Source organism: Hemibagrus wyckioides, linkage group LG24, assembly GCF_019097595.1.
Source record: "Hemibagrus wyckioides isolate EC202008001 linkage group LG24, SWU_Hwy_1.0, whole genome shotgun sequence".
NCBI classification, from domain to species: Eukaryota; Metazoa; Chordata; class Actinopteri; order Siluriformes; family Bagridae; genus Hemibagrus; species Hemibagrus wyckioides.
The window spans coordinates 19928717-19954154 of NC_080733.1; the positions used below are offsets into that span (position 1 = coordinate 19928717).

Sequence of the window (25438 nt, forward strand, 5' to 3'; positions counted from 1 at the left end):
ACTACACCACACTACACTACACCACACTACACTACACTACACCACACTACACTACACTACACCACACTACACTACACTACACTACACCACACTACACTACACCACACCATACTACACTACACTACACCACACTACACTACACCACACCATACTACACTACACTACGCTACACCACACCACACTACACTACACCACACTACACTACACTACACCACACCACACTACACTACACCACACTACACTACACTACACTACACCACACTACACTACACTACACTACACCACACCACACTACACTACACCACACCATACTACACTACACTACGCTACACCACACCACACTACACTACACCACACCACACTACACTACATCACACCACACTACACTACACCACACTACACTACACTACACTACACCACACTACACTACACCACACCATACTACACTACACTACGCTACACCACACCACACTACACTACACTACACTACACTACACCACACTACACTACACTACACTACGCCACACTACACCACACTACACTACACTACACTGCACTACACCACACTACACTACACTACACCACACTACACTACACCACACTACACTACAGCACACCATACTACACTACACTACACCACACCACACTACACTACAGCACACCACACTACACTACACCACACCACACCACACTACACCACACTACACTACACCACACTACACTACACTACACTACGCCACACTACACCACACTACACTACACTACACTGCACTACACCACACTACACTACACTACACCACACTACACTACACCACACTACACTACAGCACACCATACTACACTACACTACACCACACCACACTACACTACAGCACACCACACTACACTACACCACACCACACCACACTACACCACACTACACTACACCACACCACACCACACTACACTACACTACGCCACACTACACCACACTACACTACACTACAGTACACTACACCACACTGCACTACACCACACTACACTACACCACACTACACTACACTGCACTACACTACACTACACTACACTACACCACACTGCACTACACCACACTACACTACACCACACTACACTACTCTACACTACACTACACCACACTACACTACACTACACTACACTACGCCACACTACACTACACCACACTGCACTACACCACACTACACTACACCACACTACACTACACCACACTACACTACACTACACTACACTACGCCACACTACACCACACTACACTACACTGCACTACACCACACTACACTACACTACACCACACTACACTACACCACACTACACTACAGCACACCATACTACACTACACTACACCACACCACACTACACTACAGCACACCACACTACACTACACCACACCACACTACACTACACCACACTACACCACACTACACTACACCACACTACACTACACTACAGTACACTACACCACACTGCACTACACCACACTACACTACACTGCACTACACCACACTACACTACACTACACTACACTACACCACACTGCACTACACCACACTACACTACACTACAGTACACTACACCACACTACACTACACCACACTACACCACACTACACTACTCTACACTACACCACACCACACCACACTACACTACACTACACCACACCACACTACACTACACTACAATACACTACGCCACACTACACCACACTACACCACACTACACTACACCACACTACACTACACTACAGTACACTACACCACACTGCACTACACCACACTACACTACACCACACTACACTACACCACACTACACTACACTGCACTACACTACACTACACTACACTACACTACACTACACCACACTACACTACACCACACTACACTACACTACAGTACACTACACCACACTGCACTACACCACACTACACTACACCACACTACACTACACTGCACTACACTACACTACACCACACTGCACTACACCACACTACACTACACTACACCACACTACACCACACTACACTACACCACACTACACTACACCACACTACACTACTCTACACTACACCACACCACACTACACTACAGTACACTACACCACACTACACTACACCACACCACACTACACTACACTACACTACAATACACTACACTACAATACACTACACCAGACTACACTACACCACACCACACTACACTACACCACACTACACTACACTACACCACACTACAGTACACCACACCACACTACACTACAGTACACCACTTCACACTACGCCACACTACACTACACCACACCACACTACAGTACGCCACACCACACTGCAGTACACCACACCACACTATGCCACACTACACTGCACTACACCACACCACACTACACTACACTACGCCACACCACACTACACCACACCACACCACACCACACCACACCACACCACACTACACTACGTCACACTACACACCACACCATACTACACTACACTGCACTACACCACACCACAATACACCACACCACACCACACTACACTACACCACACCACACCACACCATACTATACTACACTACACTACACCACACCATACTACACTACAATACAATAGACTACACCACACTACACTGCAGTACACCACACCACACTACACTACGCCACACTACACTACACCACACTACACTACACTACACCACACTTCACTACACCACACCATACTACACTACGCTACACCACACTACACTGCACTACACCACACTACACTACACTACACCATACTACACCATACTACACTACACCACACTACACTACAGCACACCACACCACACTACACTTCACCACACTACACTTCACCACACTACACTACACCACACTACACTACACCACACTACACTACACTACACTACACCACACCATACTACACTACACTACGCTACACCACACTACACTACACCACACCACACCACACTACACTACGCCACACTACACCACACTACACCACACCACACTACACTACACCACACTACACCACACTACACTACACTACACTACACCACACTACACTACAGTACACTACACCACACTACACTACACTACACCACACCATACTACACTACACTACCCTACGCCACACTACACTACACTACACTACACCACACTACACTACACTACACCACACCACACTACACTACAGTACACTACACCACACTACACTACACTACACCACACCATAGTACACTACACTACCCTACGCCACACTACACCACACCAGACTACACTACAATACACTACACCAGACTACACTACACCACACCACACTACACTACACTACCCTACGCCACACTACAATACACCAGACTACACTACAATACACTACACCAGACTACACTACACCACACTACACTACACTACACTACACCACACCACACCATACTACACTACACTACAATAGACTACACCACACTACACTACACTACACTACACCACACTACACCACACCACACCACACTACACTACACTACAATAGACTACACTACACCACACTACACTACACTACACCACACTACACCACACCAGACTACACTACAATACACTACACCAGACTACACTACACCACACCACACTACACTACACCACACTACACTACACCAGACTACACTACACCACACTACACTACACCAGACTACACTACACCACACTACACCACACCAGACTACACTACAATACACTACACCAGACTACACTACACCACACCACACTACACTACACCAGACTACACTACACCAGACTACACTACACCACACCACACTACACTAGACTACACTACACCACACTACACTACACCAGACTACACTACACCACTCCACACCACACCACACCACACTACACTACACCAGAGTACACTACACCACACTATAATACACCACACCACACCAGACTACACTACACATAAGAATGTGTTCTTATATTATATAACACGATGCTGGACTCGTTGCTGGATTCGTGGATCAGGTGGTGATTAATTCTCTCTATCAGCAGCTCTGTAGTGCAGGTTCATATTAATGCACTCACTCTGATACCTTATCGTTTCCATAGCAACAGCTCCTTCACAGGGTTGTGTACAGCTCAAACTCCACTGATAATAAACAGTGAAGTTTTCTTTCAGGAGAAATGTGTGTGTGTGTGTGTGTGTAAGGAGTCTCCAGTGTCAGTGCTGTGTAACAGTCAGAGGTAAAGCTGCAGCTTCTTTACCATGTAAAAAGCTGTGATTTTTTTTCCTTATTAACTGTAAGAGAGAGAGAATAGAGAGAGTGTGGTGAGAGAGCGATTGTTTAAAGCAGCTGTAATAGAAGAGAGAACAGGAACTCACTCGTTTCACAGACATTAGACGTGAAAAGTAAAGCTGAGTGCTCTGGTGTGAGAGGAAGAAAACACTGTGGGTTAGGCTGTTAGCTGAAAATAATCACTTCAGGGTGATAACAATGGTGTTCTCCACTTCATCACATCACTCTGTCGTCTATTGATCTCTGATAACATCAACACAGACTTTTATTCCTCATTAAAGTTTAAAACTCTAACTGCTGGAGTTTTATTAGAGACCAGCCGCTTCACCAACAGCTTCACTTCCTCTTTTCACACCTACTCTGGTTCTGACGTTATTTATATAGATGTAGTGATGTGTGGTTTCTCTCAGATCTGTGTGTGTGTGTGTAGATCTGAGGAAACTCCTGACCTTTCACACTCTTTCTGATAAACAGCTGATGGAAGGTTCAAGGTTTTGTTTTGGTTTAATCGGATTCTGGATTTTTTTCTTTTACAGGACGTTTATTCCATATAAGGGATGGATTAAATGCTGATTTGGGGATTATTATATATTTTTATATTTAGATGTGATTATTGTATCATTCTTCCTCTTCAGTTTGACTATTTATTAATGTGATGAATTGATTTATTTTCCTTCACCTCTAATATGGAGTTGTCCCGCCCTGCTTCAACAGCTTCAACTCTTCTGGGAAGGCTTTCCACAAGGTTTAGGAGTGTGTTTATGGGAATTTTTGACCGTTCCTCTAGAAGTGCATTTGTGAGGTCAGGCACTGATGTTGGACGAGAAGGTCTGGCTCACAGTCTCCACTCTAATTCATCCCAAAGGTGTTCTATGGGGTTGAGGTCAGGACTCTGTGCAGGCCAGTCAAGTTCCTCCACACCAAACTCACTCATCCATGTCTTTATGGACCTTGCTTTGGTCACTGGTGTGCAGTCATGTTGGAACAGGAAGGGGTCATCCCCAAACTGTTCCCACAAAGAGCATGAAATTGTCCAAAATGTCTTGGTATGAAGCTGAAGCATTAAGAGTTCCTTTCACTGGAACTAAGGGGCCGAGTCCAACCCCTGAAAAACAACACCTGAACTCTGGAGGGGTGTCCCAATACTTTTGGCAATATAGTGTAGATATACAGAAATAAAGAAAAAAAGACATTAGTTTACTTTGACTGAACTCCTCAAGCTGTTGGAAAGAGAAACAACAAATTATTATCTAATAGAAATATGTTTCCGTTAATTGAATTAATATTAATTTTCGCTGTATGTTTTTCCCTAAAAAAGTCCCGACACGGACCAATCAGCGAAGTGCTCGTGACTTAGTCTATCCAGCCAATCATCACGCAAGGGGAGAAAAGCCCAGCCAATCATAGCGCAGGGGGCGGGGTTTGTTGTACGGAGAGGAAAAATAAGGCGGAACTAGCGCACAGAGGCTAACAGGCGGAGAAAATAATGGCTTTGTTTAGCTAATTTCGGTGAGTATGATTTTATTTAAAATGACTCACTTGTTAAAAGGAAGCATTCTGAACGGATATGTGATGAAATGAGTTTGGCGATGTCTTAGTGAACACTAACAAAGCTCGTTAGTTGAGAGATTTACCTCAGTAAGGCTAGTTATTTATTCAGTTGTCAGCTCGAGCTGCCGGCGCACAATCTCTGATCTTTAAATCATCGATACCGGAAGTGGTGATGCAGTTTCGGTATACACATCGATGACTTTTTCAAGTTTTGGCTATTAACTTTCGGTTTATTGAACCTTGTTGTGTATTTAAGATGTTGTTGTTGTTGTTGTTGTTGTTTTAAGGCTGATGTTTAATCTCTGTAGGATCTGCATGAAACACTGAAATGTGCTGAACTGATGGACTGAGGAGAGGTCAGCTATTGATTCGGTCAAAGTGCACTAGATAGGGTGAAGATAGTGACCTAAGTAGTTTAGAAATATTTTTTATTAAAAAGCTACATTTACATGTTCATTACAGTCTTCTCTGATGTCTGAACTTGTACTGGAATTTCCTCATCCGTGGATGATTGTTTATTCAAATCAGGCTTCATTATAGCTCATTAAATATGCTAATTAGCACAACTGCATTTATCAGCTATTTTTTAGGTTACTAACCCAAAACTTCATGTGATTGGAGTCTGAGAATTTCTCAGTTTACTCATGTCAATTATTTATGATAACAGGACAAGCAAATGACTGCTGTGAATTCCTCTTGTGTGTGTGTGTGTGTGTGTTTATTTTTTTCTGTTTCCTTTAAACACAGTGTTACTCTTTGGTCATGAGGTCAGATATTAAAGATTGATTACTGTATTGTTTCAGTCTGCACATCCTCTCTGTGTGTGTGTGTGGTTTTCCTGTTAGATTGAGATATCTGTGTATATTTTTGTTGTGTGTTATGTGAGTGGAGTTAAGAGAAAGTGAGTAATGTAAATAATCAGTTCCACTTGTGCAGATGGACTGGACTAACGTCTCAGCTGATGCAGCGGGTCACTTCCCTTATTCTCACCTCAGGTGGTTGCTCTGGGTCACTGCTCTTACTTTCATTTTGTCCACCCTATAATCCTGCTCTTTTCTGTAGTTTTTACTGTGTTCATCAGCTGGAGTCATCTCTCTGGTCATCTTTTGATCTGAGTCACTTTTTCACTTTCATGACCGTGTGATTGGGTGATTTGGGTCACTCTTGGTGTCCTGGGCCACTTCTGTTACATCTCTAATGTGGATTCGGTCATCATCTCTTCCTAGAGCTGACTGGACAACTGCAGGAAACAGTAATGAGGCAGCGGCAGGGACCGAGGCAGAGACTGAGACAGAAGCAGAGACTGAGACAGGGACTGAGGCAGAGACTGAGACAAAGGCAGGGACTGAGAATGAGGCAGAGACTGAGGCAGAGAAATGAAATCTCTCACGCTTTTCAACATATTTTACTGCACTGTGTGTGTGTGTGTGTGTGTGTGTGTGTGTGTGTGTGTGTATATGTGTGAGTGTGTGTGTGTGTGTGTGTATGGGTGTATATGTGTGAGTGTGTGTGTATGTGTGAGTGTGTATGGGTGTATATGTGTGAGTGTGTGTGTATATGTGTGAGTGTGTGTGTGTGAGTGTGTCATTGTTGTGTCATTGTGGTTGGGAACAAAGAGCACTTGAAGAGAGAAGTGTAGCATGTGACTGATTTACTTAAAGTGTGAGATTAGTGTTAAATCACTCTGTTTATCACTGAAATACCGACACAGGACCCGCAATAAATTACACAAACGTTACAGAAACAACCTTTTAGTTGATAAGTTCATAAAACTGAGTTCATAAAAAATGATAAAAATGAGTTATAAAAATGACAGATTTAAACCATTTGCTTGGATCACTATGATGACAACACTGTGGGGGATATAGGGGTGGGGTTAAGAACAGAGTTGGGGGTTTAGTTAAGAACAGAGTTGGGGTGGGGTTAAGAACAGATTTAGGGGCGGGGTTAAGATCAGGGTTAGGGAGGGTTAAGATCAGAGTTGGGGCAGGGTTAAGAACAGGGTTGTGGTGGGGTTAAGATCAGAGTTGAAGGTGGGGTTAAGATCAGAGTTGAAGGTGGGGTTAAGATCAGAGTTGGGGGTGGGGTTAAGAACAGAGTTGAGGGTCACATTAAAGAATAACGTTCAGCAGAAATATTCTCACCAAAGTGATTTGATGTGATTCTGTGTTTTTTCCCAGAATTCCATTTGGCTTTGTTGTGTGTTGTTGTGGTGAGGAATGCCAAGCGGTGTGGAGTACGGAGAGTTGGGGGAGAGTCTACCCGCCATCTCCACTCTCAACTCCTCCTACTCACAGGTAACCACACCCCCTGAGCATCACATTTATACACCATCATCACTATCATTACCACTATCATCATCACCATCACCACCATCATCATCACCACCATTACCATCATCACCACCATCATCATTATTACCACTATCATCATCATCACTATCACTGTTATTACCACCATCACTATCATTACCACTATCACCATCACCACCATCATCACCATCATCATCACTATCATCACCATCACTATCATTACCACTATCATCATCATCATCACTATCATCATCATCATCACTATCATTACCACTATCATCATCACCATCACCACCATCATCATCACCACCATTACCATCATCATCATCACCACCATCATCACTATTACCACTATCATCATCATCACTATCACTGTTATTACCACCATCACTATCATTACCACTATCATCACCATCACTATCATTACCACTATCATCATCATCATCACTATCATCGTCACTGTTATTACCACCATCACCACCACCATCACTATCATCACCACCACCATCACTATCATCACCACCACCATCACTATCATCACCACCACCATCACTATCATCACCATCACTGTCATTACCACTATCATCATCACCACCATCATCACTGTCATTACCACTATCATCATCATCATCACTATCACCACCATCAGCACTATCATCACTGTCATTACCACTATCACCACCACCACCATCATCACTGTCATTACCACCACCACCACCATCATCACTATCACCACCACCATCATCACTGTCATCACCACTATCATCACCATCATCACTATCACCATCATCACTATCACCACTATCATCATCACCACCATCACTATCATCATCATCACCACCATCACCACCATCACTATCATTACCACTGTCATCATCTTCACCATCACCACCATCATCACTATCATCACTATCATTACCACTATCACCATCATCACTATCATCATTATCATCACCACCATCACTATCATTACCATCACCACCATCACTCATTACCACTATCACCATCACCACCATCACTCATTACCACTATTACCATCACCACCATCATCACTATTACCACCATCATCACTATCATCACCATCATCACTATCATCACCATCACCACTATCATCACCATCACCACCATCACTATCACTATCATTACCACCACCACCACCACCATTACCATCACCATTACCACTATCATTACCACTATCATCACCACCATCATCACTATCATTACCACTATCACCACCATCATTACCACCATCACTATCATCACTATCATCATCACCACCATCACTATCATCACTATCATTACCACCACCATTACCACTATCATTACCACTATCATCACCACCATCATCACTATCATTACCACCACCATTACCACTATCATTACCACTATCATCACCACCATCATCACTATCATTACCACTATCATTACCACTATCATCACTATCATTACCACTATCATCATCACTATCATTACCACCATCACCACCATCACTATCATTACCACCATCATCACCACCATCACCACCATCATCACCACCATCATCACTATCATCATCACCACCATCATCACTATCATTACCACTATCATCATCACTATCATCACCACCATCATCACTATCATTACCACCATCATCACTATCACCACCATCATCACTATCATCACCACCATCATCACTATCATTACCATCATCACCACCATCATCACTATCACCACTACCATCACTATCATTACCACCATCATCACTATCATTACCACTATCATCACCCCCATCATCACCATCACCACCATCACTATCACCCCCATCATTACCATCATCACCACCATCACTATCATTACCATCATCACCACCATCATCGCTATCATTACCACCATCACTATCATTACCGCTATCACTATCATCACCACCATCACTATCATCACCACCATCACTATCATTACCATCATCACTATCATTACCACTATCATCACCACCATCACTATCACCACCATCACTATTACCATCATCACCACCATCACTATCATTACCATCATCACCACCATCACTATCATTACCACTATCATCACCATCACTATTACCACCATCACCACCATCATCACCATCATTACCACCATCATCACCACCATCATTATCATTACCGCTATCACCACCATCATTACCACCATCACCACCATCACTATCATCACTCATTACCACCACCATCATCACTATCACCACTATCACCACCATCATCACTATCATTGCCACTATCATCATCACTATCATCACCACCATCAACACTATCACCACCATCATCACTATCACCACCACCATCACTATCATTACCACCATCACTACCATTACCACCATCACCACCATCATCACTATCATCACCACCATCATCACCACCATCATCACTATCATCACCACCATCATCACTATCATCACCACCATCACCACCATCATCACCATCATCACTATCATTACCACTATCACCACCATCACTATCATTACCACCACCATCACCACCATCACCACCATCATTACCACCACCATTACCACTATCATTACCACTATCATCACCACCACCATCATCACTATCACCACCATCATTACCACCATCACTATCATCACTATCATTACCACTATCATTACCACTATCATCATCACCACCATCACTATCATTACCACCATCATCACCACCATCATCACTATCATTACTGCTATCACCACCATCATTACCACCATCACCACCATCACTATCACTATCACCACCATCATCACTATCACCACCATCATCACTATCATCACCACCACCACCACCATTACCACCACCATTACCACTATCATCACCACCATCATCACTATCATTACCACTATCACCACCATCATTACCACCATCACTATCACTACCATCACCACCACCATCACCACTATCACTATCATCACTATCATTACCACCACCATTACCACTATCATTACCACTATCATCACCACCATCACTATCATTACCACCATCATCACCACCATCACCACCATCATCACTATCATTACCACTATCATCATCACTATCATCACCACCATCATCACTATCATTACCACCATCACTATCACCACCATCATCACTATCATTACCACCATCACCATCACCACCATCATCACTATCATTACCACCATCACCACCATCACCACCATCATCACTATCATCACCACCATCACCACCATCATCACTATCATCACCACCATCATCACTATCATTACCACCATCACCACCATCACTATCATTACCACCATCATCACTATCATTACCACTATCATCATCATCACTATCATCACCACCATCACTATCATTACCACTATCATCATCACTATCATCACCACCATCATCACTATCACCACCATCATCACTATCATTACCACCATCATCACCATCACCACCATCATCACTATCATCACCACCATCACCACCATCACTATCATCACCACCATCATCACTATCATTACCACCATCATTACCACCATCATCACCATCACCACCATCATCACTATCATTACCACTATCATCATCATCACTATCATTACCACTATCATCATCATCACTATCATCACCACCATCATCACTATCATTACCACTACCATCATCACTATCATTACCACTACCATCATCACTATCATCACCACCATCATCACTATCATTACCACCATCATCACTATCACCACCATCACTATCACCACCACCATCACTATCATTACCACCATCACCACCATCATCACCATCATCACTATCATCACCACCATCATCACTATCATCACCACCATCACCACCATCATCACCACCATCACTATCATTACCACTATCACCACCATCATCACTATCATTACCATCATCACTATCATTACCACCATCACTATCATTACCACCATCACCACCATCACCACCATCATCACTATCATCACCACCATCATCACTATCATTACCACCATCATCACTATAATTACCACTATCATCATCATCACTATCATCACTATCATTACCATCATCACCACCACCATCACCATCATCACTATCACCACCATCATCACTATCATTACCATCATCACCACCACCATCACCATCATCACCACCATCATCACTATCATTACCACCACCATCACCACTATCATCACCACTATCATCATCATCATCACCATCATTGGCTAAATGTTTTAGCACCATTGTGAACATTATTCTCATATTTGATATCTTGTGTGTGTGTGTGTTATTGTGGTAGGCGTCTCTGTCACACTCGGGTCATTACCTCCCTCTGCCCCCTACTGAGAGAAGAAGCATCTCAGATGTCCGGCGCACCTTCTGTCTCTTCGTGACCTTTGACCTCCTCTTTGTGTCTCTGCTCTGGATCATTGAGCTGAATGTGAGTCTTATAACAATGTAATAACACTTTTGGCACTAAATACCACTATAAGACCTCATGTTACACCTTTACACATAGTGTGTATTTGTTAATAAATGTGTGTGTGTGTGTGTGTGTTAGATCAATAAGAGTATCTGGCTGAATCTGGAGAAGGAAGTCGTTCGCTACGATTTCAGATCCTCCTTCTTTGATATATTTGTAAGTAGATTTTATTTATTCATTAAAAAGTTATAAAAATATATGTGATTGATGAGATAAAAAAAATAAATGTTGATGAGACACAGGATTGTACTGTGTCTGTACCTCGACTGTCACAGCTCCATTCACTCATTTACCTGTGTGTGTGTGTGTGTGTTTTAGCTGTTGGCAGTTTTCAGGTTTTTGTGTTTACAGATTGCGTACGCTGCTTTTAAACTGAGACACTGGTGGGTCATTGCGGTAAGACACACACGCGCACACACAGGCCCACACGCCCACACACACACTAGTGTATACTCACATGTGATGTTTTCTCCTTCTGTAGATCACGACTCTGGTGACGAGCGCCTTCCTTATTGCCAAAGTCATCCTTTCAGATGTGAGTCGTGTGTGTGTATGTGTTGGTGTGCGTGTGTTGGGGTGTGTGTATGTGTTGGGGTGTGTGTGTTTTTAACAGAACACTCAGTAGCAATTATGTTATAATTAGTTGTACTATAGATTCAAAATACTGATCCTTATCATGATTGACCCAGCCTCTCTCTCTCACTCTCTCCGTAGTTGTTTACAGAGAATGCATTCGGTTATGTTCTCCCCATCACCTCGTTCATCGTGGCCTGGCTGGAAACCTGGTTCCTCGACTTCAAGGTGCTCACACAGGAAGCTGAGGATGAGAGAGGTGAGACACCAGAGAGAGAGAGAGAGAGATAGATGATAGTACTCTCAGGCCTGTGCTGGTAACAGGAGCATGTGGGGAGCTGTGTGGAAAGTTACTGGGGTAAAAGGGTAATGTGGGGTAACAGCCCTCCACCCCTTAGTGATACAGGAAGTGTGCGTCCGCATCAGCACTGTCCTCCATGCAGAGCAGAACACTCTCATCAATTTCTTTGAGTAACTGCCATTACCATGGTAACCTGGTTACCTGTCGCCATGCACAGGCCTCTGTACTTGTCTTTATACAGTCTGGTGTGTGTGTGTGTGTGTGTGTGTTAAATGTGAGGTTGAGTGTGTGGTGTGTAATAATGTGTTCAGCGTGTTTATAATATTTTTTCCTAAACAAACCCCTGACCTCTTACCGTTTTTCGGTTGCCATGTGACTAACCAGTAGGTTGATGCGAACGCTAGTGCTAGCGGTGTGTGTGAGTGTGGTGAGAGTAACGCGTGGTGTGTTCACTCTGTAAGGAATAGACACGGCCGCCGCTCGCTCCGCCGCTCCCAAGAAGAACACGCTGAATGCTGAAATCCACTTAAACAGCTTTCATCCTGCGTCCAGAAGATCCTCCATCATCACCGACGATCGCCTCATCTAGTAAACTAACTAACCTTTCACTTAACTAACCCGTGCTCTGGGGGTCACTGCACCCCCTAGCAGTCACTCTCACCTGCACATGAGAGAGAGAGAGACAGGCGGGTAGAGAGACAGACAGAAAAAGTGAGAGTGATGCAGACAGAAAACCAGTGAGAGTGATGCAGACAGACAGAGAGAGAGAGACAGGTGGGTAGAGAGACAGACAGAAAAACAGTGAGAGTGATGCAGAGAGAGAGAGAGAGAGACAGACAGACAGACAGACAGACAGACAGACAGAAAACCAGTGAGAGAGTGTGAGTGATGCAGACAGACAGATGGACAGGCAGACACAGAGAGAGAGAGAGAGTGCTGCAGATAGAGAGAGACAGACAGGTGGACTGTGAGGAGAGAGAGAGAGATGTGTATATGGTTATGTCCTGCTCCGTGATTAAACCTCAGACTCTCGGCACATGCGTATGTATAAACGTGTAAAAAACAGCCCGAGTGGCTTGATCCTGACTAACGTCAATAACTACCTCATTAATATTCATTAACAAGAGGAAGTGGGCGGTGTCCAGGGTCAACTTTTGTGATGTCATCAGCTGGTGAGTTTCCAGTGATGAAGAGAAGAGGGAAGACTCAGAGACACACTTCATGTGTAACACACTGTGTTTATTCCATGTTTACTGTCATGTTTATTATTATTATTATTATTATTATTATTATTATTATTATAAGTCTAAATGATTGACCCTCTAACGAGAGAGCCGTGTTAATCCACTCCTCTGAGGAGTTCATCACTGATCTGGGAGTGACTTCTTCATCAATATGTCTTTATAAGATTATTAATAAATAAAGGATCAAATATTAATTTATGTACACCTGTGTGTGTGTGTGTGTGTGTGTGTGAGTGTGTGAGTGAGTTTTGCTTTAGACTTCATAAAGGTCTCTATGATGTAATAAAATATTTCCAGAGTTTTCAGTGTCTGGTGTTTATTCAGACGTGTTCACACACTGTTTCCACACGAACCTCACGCGTGTTTTAGCCTCATTTCTGAGTGAAACTGACCGTCACTGAAGGTCAGACCACAGAGTGCAGAGTTATTGCATCATCAGCTGTGAGAGCTAATCACATTCATTATGCAAATGATGCTGTTTGATTGAGTCACATGACTCATTTGCATATTCATATTCATCCACTCTGGATTTCTGTATGAAGGTAAACGATTCCTCACGTCTCATACTGATTACAGTTTTTAAAAAGTCAGACGCTGCTGGGGGTTTTCATTTGTGTGTGTGTGTGTGTGTGTGTGTGAGAGAGATGAGTGTCCAACCCACACCTTGCTCAGCACTGATAACAGAGGAGGCTTTGATTATCATCACGTCAACAGTGATGCAGAAACGAGTCACTAAACTGAGAGAAGAGAAATGTAGGAGTCATGAAACAGAGGGTGCATTGATACACACACACACACACCCCTCGAGAGCATGAGTAATGGATGTACCAATTCGTTACTTATTTACTTCTCTCGGTTGTCTCTGTCATGTCTGTGCTGTATGTATTTGTTATTTTTATCCAAAATGTAATGTCCTACTTTATGTACAGTGTGTGTGTGTGTGTGTTTTATTACACATTATTAACCCTTTTATTACACCGCACTTCAGGATTAATAATACAGTAATTACTGAGGTCACATATAATGTGCTGCATGATCTGATTAAACTGATTCCAAATCAAGAGCTAGAAACATAAACCTGTGTGATGTTAAAAAAAATATAATAAAATGTAAAAATGTTAAAAATATTTTGTGTGTTTGTGTCAATATAGCGTACCTGGCGGCAGTGAACGCAGCTTGTGAGAGCGGCCGTCTGTTTTACCCCCGAGCCGTCTCAGATGGACAGTTTTACTCTCCACCAGAGTCGCTCGCAGGTATGGCATCACTTCCTGTCTCACCTGATACACTTCCTGTAGGAGACCCAGTACAGTTACAGTCTTATAATCACCAGGAACTCAGAAAGTGTTTCAGAATGAGCTTCAGGTACATTCTGTTTAGGAAACCTCAGCACATTCACAATAATGATAATAATTAATATTAATTAAATAAATAAATAAAAAATAATAATTAATAATAATAATGCTGTGTTCATATTTCTTGTAATTAAATGTATAAATGTGTTAAATATTACTATATTGATAAAAATAATTTCAATCATTGGTTTGCATTAATGCATTAGTGAATGATTTAATAAAATTGTAAGTTTGAAGATGAACTGTGTGTGTGTTTGTATCAGGCTCTGATGAAGATCTTGATGAAGAAGGTCTGGGCAGAAGAGCAGTGACAGCACAGGTCAGTATATATAAAATAATTCTGTACTCTTGTGTTTAATTGCAGATTGATTGCCTTTTCTGGTGTGATTATATTTAAAAATAATAACAAATAATAATAATAACAGTTATAATATCAATAACATGGATTCTGTTTGCTTTGAATCAAACGAGTCAAAGCTCTCAGAGTTACATTAATCGATTCACTGAATCAATGAATCACTGAATCTATGAATCACTGAATTCATGAATCACTAAATCAATGGCGCATTATAGACTTACAGTTACTTTGTTCAATAAAGCTTCACTTAACTTGTACTCTGTGTGTGTGTGTGTGTGTGTGTGTCAGGAGAAGGAGTATGTGCAACAGGGTCGTGAGGCGATGACGATAGTGGAGCAGATCCTCACACAGGAGGAGAACTGGAAATTTGAGAAGAACAATGTGAGTCTTGCTAAATATTATTATTGTTATTATTATTATTGTTGTTGTTGTTATTATTATTTGTGAATGTTATAAACAGGACATTAAAGCATATTTTTTCAGAGTTTGTAAATGCTGATCATGCATTCAGCACAAAACCTTGTTGATGGTGTGTGTGTGTGTAGGATATTGGTGACTGTGTTTATACACTGGAAATTCCTTATCATGGAAAAACCTTCATTCTAAAGGTACTAAAACTTATTCTGTATTATTTGATGATTATATATGTTTTTATTGTCTATTTGTGTATAGCTTCTGTTTGTGTGTGTGTGTGTGTGTGTGTGTGTGTGCAGGCGTTACTCCAGTGTCCAGCTGAGTTGGTGTATCAGGAAGTAATCCTGCAGCCAGAGAAGATGGTACAGTGGAACAGAACGATCTCAGCATGTCAGGTTTCAAATTCAATTTTAATTCAGTTTTATTTTTGTAGCGTTTTTAACAATGAACATTGTCTCAAAGCAGCTTTACAGAACATAGGAAACAAAAAACATACAAAGTCCTAGATGTTAGACAAAATCATCCCTAGTGAGAAGCCTGAGGCGACTGTGGCAAGGAAAAACTCCCTTAGATGGTATGAGGAAGAAACCTTCATGATTAACCAGACTCAAAAGTGAACCGACCCTCATTTGGGTGACAATGGAGTATGATTATAAATTATTCTAAACACCGGAGAGTGTGATTATAAATTATTCTAAACACCGGGGAGTGTGATATGAACAATGTCCTTTCTGCAGTTATGTACAGTCTACAGTGTGATACAGATACAGCAGATGTAGAATGTTAGTGTGTATTAATTAGGAGGTTGTTGTCATCCTTGAAGTCCACATAGGGTCAGCAGCGTTGCTTTGATATTCCCAAATCCTCACGAAGCAGAACCCAGCTGGAGCTGGTCATCTCTGGATGCTTCAGGATCCTCGCAGGGTTGGCCTCTGTCTACTGGAGCTGGTACAATCTTCAGATGCCTTGGGATGGGTAGAAAAAGGAACAGCTGGAAAGGAATTAGCGTAGCTGCTGTTCATGATATTAGCAGCACTACATGATGATGTGCATTTGATCAGATGTACTGGAGTACGAGGTTATGGGATGAATTATGTGTATGCCTGGATAAAGAGATAATCTACGTTTAAACTGGGAGACTGGGAAACACTGTCAGGAAGACTATCCTAAAGTTTAGGAGCTAAATACGAAAACACCCTACCCCCTTTTGTAGACTTTAATATTCTGGGAACTACCAGAAGTCCAGAGTTTTGTGATCTTAAAGAGCGTGATGGATTGTAGCGTGTTAGAAGACTGGAGAGATAGGTGGGAGCTAAACCATTTAGAGCAGGGGTATTCAACTAAAATTTAAGTTAGAGAAAATTTCTTGAAGCAAAGGTCCAGAAGATCATAATGTCTAACTAGTTAGTGTGCTATATATTTAAGTAACCTAGTAGTTTTATCAACATCTGCATGTAATCAATACCTGACTGTCAAATCAAATGAATTCAGTACAATTCAAAAACTTTCTGACAATATTTATTGTCATGTAACATACAACTGAACAGATATGTATGACTGTAGATATGTATAATGTTCTCTCATTAACTAAATAAAAGTAGGGCTGCATTTCATAATAAGAGAAAATAAATAAAATGTGAAAATTGTGTGTTCAAATAAAGTGCTTAACTTCAGAAAAATAAAATAAAGGGAGGAAATCTTGAATTTCCCCTTTTCTGTTTTACATCTTGACTCAAAAGTCTCAACCAATTTTACAAATAATAAATCTTAACACATCTTAACAGTTGAACAGTTTTAGAGTATCACTTTCTTCCCCTCTTATATCCCACTCCCCCACTTTTTTGCTCAGTGAGAGAATTGAGCTCTAGCTTGTGTTCCCAGGATTTTAAACCTGGGCTTGAATGGAGTCAGGGCAATTCTCATACACATGTGGAGGTGCTCATTGGTGAGCCTGGAACGATATTTAGTTTTGATTATGTTCATTGTGGAGAAAGCTGCCTCGCAGTTGTATGTGGAGCCAAACATGGTCAAGATGTACAGGGCTACTTTCCTTAGACCTGGGAAAGCTGTCTGAGGGACCATTTGGAGCCAGAAAGTGGAAGGGTCAGTTCTTACAAACTGCTCTTTCAGGGCCACATCTGCTTGGAGATCAACCAATTGCATCTGGAGAGGCCCAGCATTTACCCATTTAAAGTGCTGTGTGACTTCCGTTGAGAACCCTCTGACATCTGTGATGAGAAATGGGTTCTGAATGAACATGGTGAGCTGCTGTCCAAAGCTGAAGCTGTCAAAACGGTTGATGAAGTTTACAATCAGCTTATCAATAAAGTCAAGTCAACAAAAGAAGAGACATCTCTCTGTCCCTGAACCTGTTCCTGCACTGCTGGGAAGTGTCTCCCTGCAGGTCTTCCTTGAACACCTCAAGTGTCCTCTGAAAGGAGTGGACACCTGACAAATTGAAATGTCCTTGCCCTGTAGCCTCAAATTCAGTTCATTCAGATGTGAAGTGATATCAACCAAAAAGGCCACATTATCCATCTGTTTCTCATTTTCTAAAAAGAGAGAAAACTGTGTTGCTTTCTGACTTATTAGCCCTGTCAAAAAAGATGCTACTTCCCTCCTGATGGACCAAAAGCGTGCTAACACCCTGCCTTTGCTGAGCCATCTCACATTGTTGTGCAGCAAAAGATCATCAGCATTGGCATTAACTTCTCTGAGGAATTCCATAAGCATGTGATGCTGGTAGGAAGAGGTTGCCCTGAGAAAACTGATCATTTTCATCATTGTATTCATCACCTCAGCATGCTCATCTGACAGGGAGGCACAGAGGACAGACTGATGAATGATGCAGTGGTAAGCTATAAGCTCAGGATTGTCCTCTTTCAGTCTGGCTACAGCTCCTTTATCTCTTCCTATCATAGCAGGGGCTCCATCTGTGGCTATTGAAACTACTTGTTTTGGCTTTATTCCTCTCTTTGTTAACATCTCCTTAATGGCCAGGTAGATGTCTTCTCCTCTTGTACTGGTCTGAAGGGGACTGACACCTAACAGGTCTTCACAGAATGCTTTCTGGTCTGTGTTGAAAAACCGACATACACTAACAGCTGAGCATTGTCACACGTCAGTGGACTCATCCACAGCTAAACCTACACATGATGCCTTATGTATGGCTTCATCTAGCTGGGTTAGCACAGCTTGAGCTAATATTTCACTTTTCTTTGTGGCAGATGATGCTGACATGGGAATTCGCTTTATTTTATTACAAAGCTCTTCTTTTTGTTTTCCCTCAAGTATTGTTTCAGCTACTGCACTCATGCATTCTTTGACAACCCCTCCATCAGTAAATGGCTTTTTGTGTTGACCCAAAATCCAAGCAACTCTGAGGGAACACTGAAGAGCACGTTGTTGGGCAGTGAATGTGTGGCTCAGGATCCTGGTGGACTGGTCATATTGGGCTCTGAGACTACTTATTTTCTGTGATCTCACTTCAGATCTGAGTGGGTATGTTTGTTCATAATCTTTGTTTTGTCTCATAATGGCACTTTTAATAAGTGCCACGGTTTCTGAACATATGAGACACACTGGTTTAGTGCTCCAGTGGGAAGTATGAACAGAAACGAGTCCATTCCCGATTAAATGCTCTATTTTCGCGGTCCACTTTTCTTTTTTTGGAGGGCGCCATTTATTCCTTATTTTTCTCTCCCTTTCTCCGTCTCACCCGTCTGTTTCTCTCCCTTTCTCCGTCTCACCCGTCTGTTTCTCTCCCTTTCTCCGTCTCACTCGTCTGTTTCCCTCCCTTTCTCCATCTCACTCGTCTGTTTCTCTCCCTTTCTCCATCTCACTCGTCTGTTTCTCTCCCTTTCTCCATCTCACTCGTCTGTTTCTCTCCCTTTCTCCATCTCACTCGTCTGTTTCTCTCCCTTTCTCCATCTCACCCGTCTGTTTCTCTCCCTTTCTCCATCTCACCCGTCTGTTTCTCTCCCTTTCTCCGTCTCACTCGTCTGTTTCTCTCCCTTTCTCCGTCTCACTCGTCTGTTTCCCTCCCTTTCTCCGTCTCACTCGTCTGTTTCTCTCCCTTTCTCCGTCTCACTCGCCTGTTTCTCTCCCTTTCCCCATGTCACTCGTCTGTTTCTCTCCCTTTCTCCGTCTCACTCGTCTGTTTCTCTCCCTTTCTCCGTCTCACTCGTTTGTTTCCCTCCCTTTCTCCGTCTCACTCGTCTGTTTCTCTCCCTTTCTCCGTCTCACTCGTCTGTTTCCCTCCCTTTCTCCGTCTCACTCGTCTGTTTCTCTCCCTTTCTCCGTCTCACTCGTCTGTTTCTCTCCCTTTCTCCGTCTCACTCGTCTGTTTCCCTCCCTTTCTCCGTCTCACTCGTCTGTTTCTCTCCCTTTCTCCGTCTCACTCGTCTGTTTCCCTCCCTTTCTCCGTCTCACTCGTCTGTTTCTCTCCCTTTCTCCGTCTCACTCGTCTGTTTCTCTCCCTTTCTCCGTCTCACTCGTCTGTTTCTCTCCCTTTCTCCGTCTCACTCGTCTGTTTCTCTCCCTTTCTCCGTCTCACTCGTCTGTTTCTCTCCCTTTCTCCGTCTCACTCGCCTGTTTCTCTCTCTTTCTCCGTTTCATTCGCCTGTTTCTCTCCCTTTCTCCGTTTCATTCGCCTGTTTCTCTCCCTTTCTCCGTTTCATTTGCCTGTTTCTCTCCCTTTCTCCGTTTCATTCGCCTGTTTCTCTCCCTTTCTCCGTTTCATTCGCCTGTTTCTCTCTCTTTGTTTTCTACATGTATTGCTATCTTCCTTTTTCTTTCTACCGTCTTTTCATGTGTAACTTGCCTCTAGCTCTCTTATCTGTTTACACTGTAGAGTCGTAATGTTTATGTGGGATGGCTTAACTCGCATGCAGTTGGTCTGTGCGTTTCCACTACCACTATCGTAAAGTCTACAAAAAGCTTTCTACAAAAGCTGCGCCGGGGGAAATAGAAGCACCCCGTCAGGTTTTAAATCATAACCTTCTGTTTTGGCTGTAGGTCTGGGTCCGTATGGGGCGGCTTCTGGGTCTGCACACGGACCGTGGTCCGCCTGTTAGTGACCTATGATTTAGAGCCTTGTACGTGAGTAGAGCTAATTTATAGTCACTTCTAAACTTCACAGGTAGCCAGTGCAGGGATGATGATATTGGGGTTATATGATCATATTTTCTTGATCTGGTAAGAACTCTGGCGGCTGCATTCTGGACTAACTGTAGCTTGTTTATTGAAGATGCAGGACAAACACCTAGTAATGCATTACAGTAGTCCAGTCTGGAGGTCAGGAATGCATGAACTAGTTTTTCTGCATCAGTTACAGATAAAATGTTCCTAAGCTTGGCAATATTTCTAAGATGGAAGAAGGCTGTTTTTGTGATATTGGAAATATGATTTTTAAAGGATAAGTTGCTGTCTAATATTACACCCAGGTCTTTCACTGTAGAGCTAGTAGTAACAGTGCATCCTTCTAGATGCAAGCTGAATTGTGAGAGCTTCTGTGTACTGGTTTTTGGACCAATAAGTAATATATATAAGTATATAGTATAATTTAGTAATAGAAAATTATTGGTGATCCAATCTCTAATATCTTTAACACACTCAGTTAATCTAGACAAATTAGATATTTCATCTGGTTTTGATGAGATATATAACTGGGTATCGTCAGCATAACAATGGAAACTAATCCCATGCTGTTGTAATGGAACGTTCTGTTTCTGGTAATGATGTTACCCAATGGAAGTATGTATACTGAGAAAAGCAGAGGTCCTAAAACTGACCCTTGTGGGACCCCGTATTTCACTGGCACTACACTGGACAGTTCTCCATTTAAATCTACAGAGTGGTATGGATCAGACAGGTAGGATCTAAACCATTTTAATGCCTGTCCCTGCATACCTGTGATTTTGTAAGTGATCTATGAGAATATTATGATCTATAGTGTGGAATGCAGCACAAAGATCAAGCAGGACTAAAATGGAGATGCAGCCTTGGTCCGAAGCTAAAAACAAGTCATTAGTGATTTTAACTAGTGCAGTTTCTGTACTATGATGGGGCCTAAAACCTGACTGAAATTCTTCATGGATATTGTTTTCCTGTAGGAAGGAATTGAGCTGACACCTTTTCTAATATTTTAGATATAAACGGAAGGTTTGAAATCGGTCTCTAATTTGTTATTTCATTAGGGTCTAGTTTCGGTTTCTTAAGAAGAGGCTTAATGACGGCTAACTTGAGAGGTTTTGGGACATGACCTAAATATAGTGAGGAATTAATAATGTTTAGAAACGGTTCTCCAGCTGCATGTATCACTTCTTTCAGTAATCTAGTTGGAATTGGATCTAACAAACATGTTGTTGATTTAGCCGTGGTGATAAGTTTATACAGCTCTTCCTGCCCTATACTGGTAAAGCATTGTAGCTCTAGATGTCAAGCTTTAGGCTGGACTGGATCATGGGATACTGTCAGAGGTTGAACATCCATTATTTTGTTCCTGATATTATCAAGTCCTCACTACTAAACTGTGCTGAAATACTCTCTTCAGGAATCTGATGTTTTGTTAGTCTAGCCACAGTACTGAATAAGAATCTGGGATTGTTCTGGTTTATTTCTATCAGTTTGCTCAGATGCTCAGCCCTAGCAGCTTTTAGAGCCTGTCTATAGTTGGACAAACTGTCTTTATATGCAATTCTAAAAACAAATCACTTCATCATAACCTTCATCAGCCCTCTGTGGGTCATGTCCTAAACCACACCCCCTACTGACTGTGTACACTCGCTCTGTCCTAAACCACACCCCCTACTGACCGTGTACACTCTCTCCCTTTAGATATTACAGAGGGTGGATGATAACACCAGTGTGTCTTATGATGTGTCTTCAGGAGCAGCAGGAGGAGTCGTGTCTCCCAGGTACACACAAACACACACACACACACACACACTCTCACAGTGACTGAGTTACTTACAGGATGTATCCCGGAGGGGTCGCTGACTCTCAGTCTGATGTTTGTTGTTAATCTTTCTCTAAACTGTTTCAGGGATTTTGTGAATGTGCGCAGAGTGGAGAGGAAGCGGGATTGCTACGTTTCTGCTGGAATGTCAACTGTTCACGTCTCTAAACCCCCTCAGCCTCGCTACGTCCGGTAATCAGACTAATCACCAAACCCCCTCACCCTCACTATGTCCAGTACTCAGACTAATCACTAAACCCTCCACCCTCACTATGTTCATTAATCAGACTAATCACTAAACCCCCTCCCTCTAACTGCATCCAGTAAACAGACTAATCACTTTCATATTTAAAAATATGCATTACATTATTGTGTGCGTGTGTGTGTGTGTGTTACAGAGGTGAAAACGGTCCTGGTGGGTTTGTGGTGTTGAAGTCCAGCTCCAATCCTTCAGTCTGTACCTTCATCTGGGTTCTGAACACAGACCTCAAGGTTCCTTCTTCTTTTACTTTTATTCAGTTTTCAGTATTTATAACTATTTGTTAGTTAATTAAACCTCTATGAAAAGTAACTGGTGTGTGTGTCTATGTGTGTGTGTCTGTGTGTGTGTGTGTGTGTCTGTGTGTGTGTGTCTGTGTGTGTGTGTGTGTGTGTATGTGTGTGTCTCAGGGTCGACTTCCTCGTTATCTGATCCATCAGTCTCTGGCTGCCACCATGTTCGAGTTCATGTCTCACCTACGACAACGCATCGCTTCCCTACGATAAACCCAGACCAGGAGACAGGACCACACACACACACACTCTCTCTCTCTCTCTCTCTCTCTCTCTCTCTGATGATATTGAAGAAGGAAGAAACTGTGAAGACTGCATACGATCATGAAGGAACATTTCTCATCAACTTCTCATATTTTCTCTTGTTGAATAAATCTCATTCCTGCCGAGTGTGTGTGTGTGTGCTGTGAGATGATAAACTCTCATCATTATTAAATACCTACAGGAAGAGTAGTTCTACAAGAGAGACCATGCTTTATTATTATTATTATTATTATTATTATTATTATTATTACTATTATTATTATTACTATTATTATTATTATTATTACTATTATTATTATTATTATTATCTACAATAGACATCTAAAGATTTTAAACACCTAATAAATATGGAAAATCGGAGCCATTAAAATATTTTACTAATTTCTCTCAGAATTAACAACACTGTATAGATGCAGGGAAAAAAACATTTTATTCATGAGTCATTTGTAATATTTCATCCTTAGATTTTTTTGTGATGAACTTCAAAATAGGAAAAAAATTAATAATAATTAAATAATTATAGAATAATAATAATTCAGAAAATAATAATAATAATTTTTAAAAAGATAATTATACTTTTTAATTTTTTTCTTTTCTTTTTTTCTCTTGCTTGTTTTTCTCCTTCATGTCTTTAAATCAGTTTTATCTGAACATACCCACACTGTGATGTAAGTTTGCCTGTAACGAGTTCACTAACCAATCAACTTGCCATAATTTCTCTTGAAGATTTTATTGGTTTTGTTTACTTGTATTTGTCCTGAACAGCATCCTGACCTCCAGCTCATCCTCAGTGACAGATACATGCACTTTTCACTCTAATAAACTCTTTTTCTGGAAGA

General features: G+C 42.0%; 1 protein-coding gene across 2 annotated transcripts; it reads left to right on the forward strand.

Annotated features, from left to right (window-relative positions):
• Positions 1-5673: 5673 nt before the first annotated feature.
• Positions 5674-25438, forward strand: stard3 (StAR-related lipid transfer (START) domain containing 3). 2 transcript variants are annotated; one of them, XM_058377813.1, is made up of 16 exons: positions 5674-5798; positions 8021-8137; positions 12401-12541; positions 12662-12739; positions 12902-12979; positions 13065-13118; positions 13298-13415; positions 15853-15954; positions 16317-16372; positions 16700-16792; positions 16957-17019; positions 17125-17220; positions 23663-23742; positions 23871-23975; positions 24182-24275; positions 24453-25438. In XM_058377813.1, the coding sequence occupies exons 2-16, from the start codon at positions 8060-8062 to the stop codon at positions 24546-24548; spliced, it is 1332 nt and encodes a 443-aa protein (XP_058233796.1). In that variant the 5' UTR covers positions 5674-5798; positions 8021-8059; the 3' UTR covers positions 24549-25438. The 2 variants fall into 2 exon arrangements, 1 of the variants encoding a protein (XP_058233796.1); XR_009203448.1 differs by lacking the exons at positions 5674-5798; positions 8021-8137; positions 12401-12541; ... (9 more) ...; positions 24182-24275; positions 24453-25438 and adding an exon at positions 17227-21925 and having other exon boundaries at positions 23871-23931.

Coding starts and splice junctions, on each gene's coding strand:
- stard3 (XM_058377813.1), top strand. CDS start 8,060: ATGCCAAGCGGTGTGGAGTACGGAGAGTTGGGGGAGAGTCTACCCGCC. Junction 12,980..13,064: donor GACACTGGTGGGTCATTGCG/GTAAGACACACA, acceptor CTCCTTCTGTAG/ATCACGACTCTGGTGACGAG. Junction 16,793..16,956: donor GGAAATTTGAGAAGAACAAT/GTGAGTCTTGCT, acceptor GTGTGTGTGTAG/GATATTGGTGACTGTGTTTA.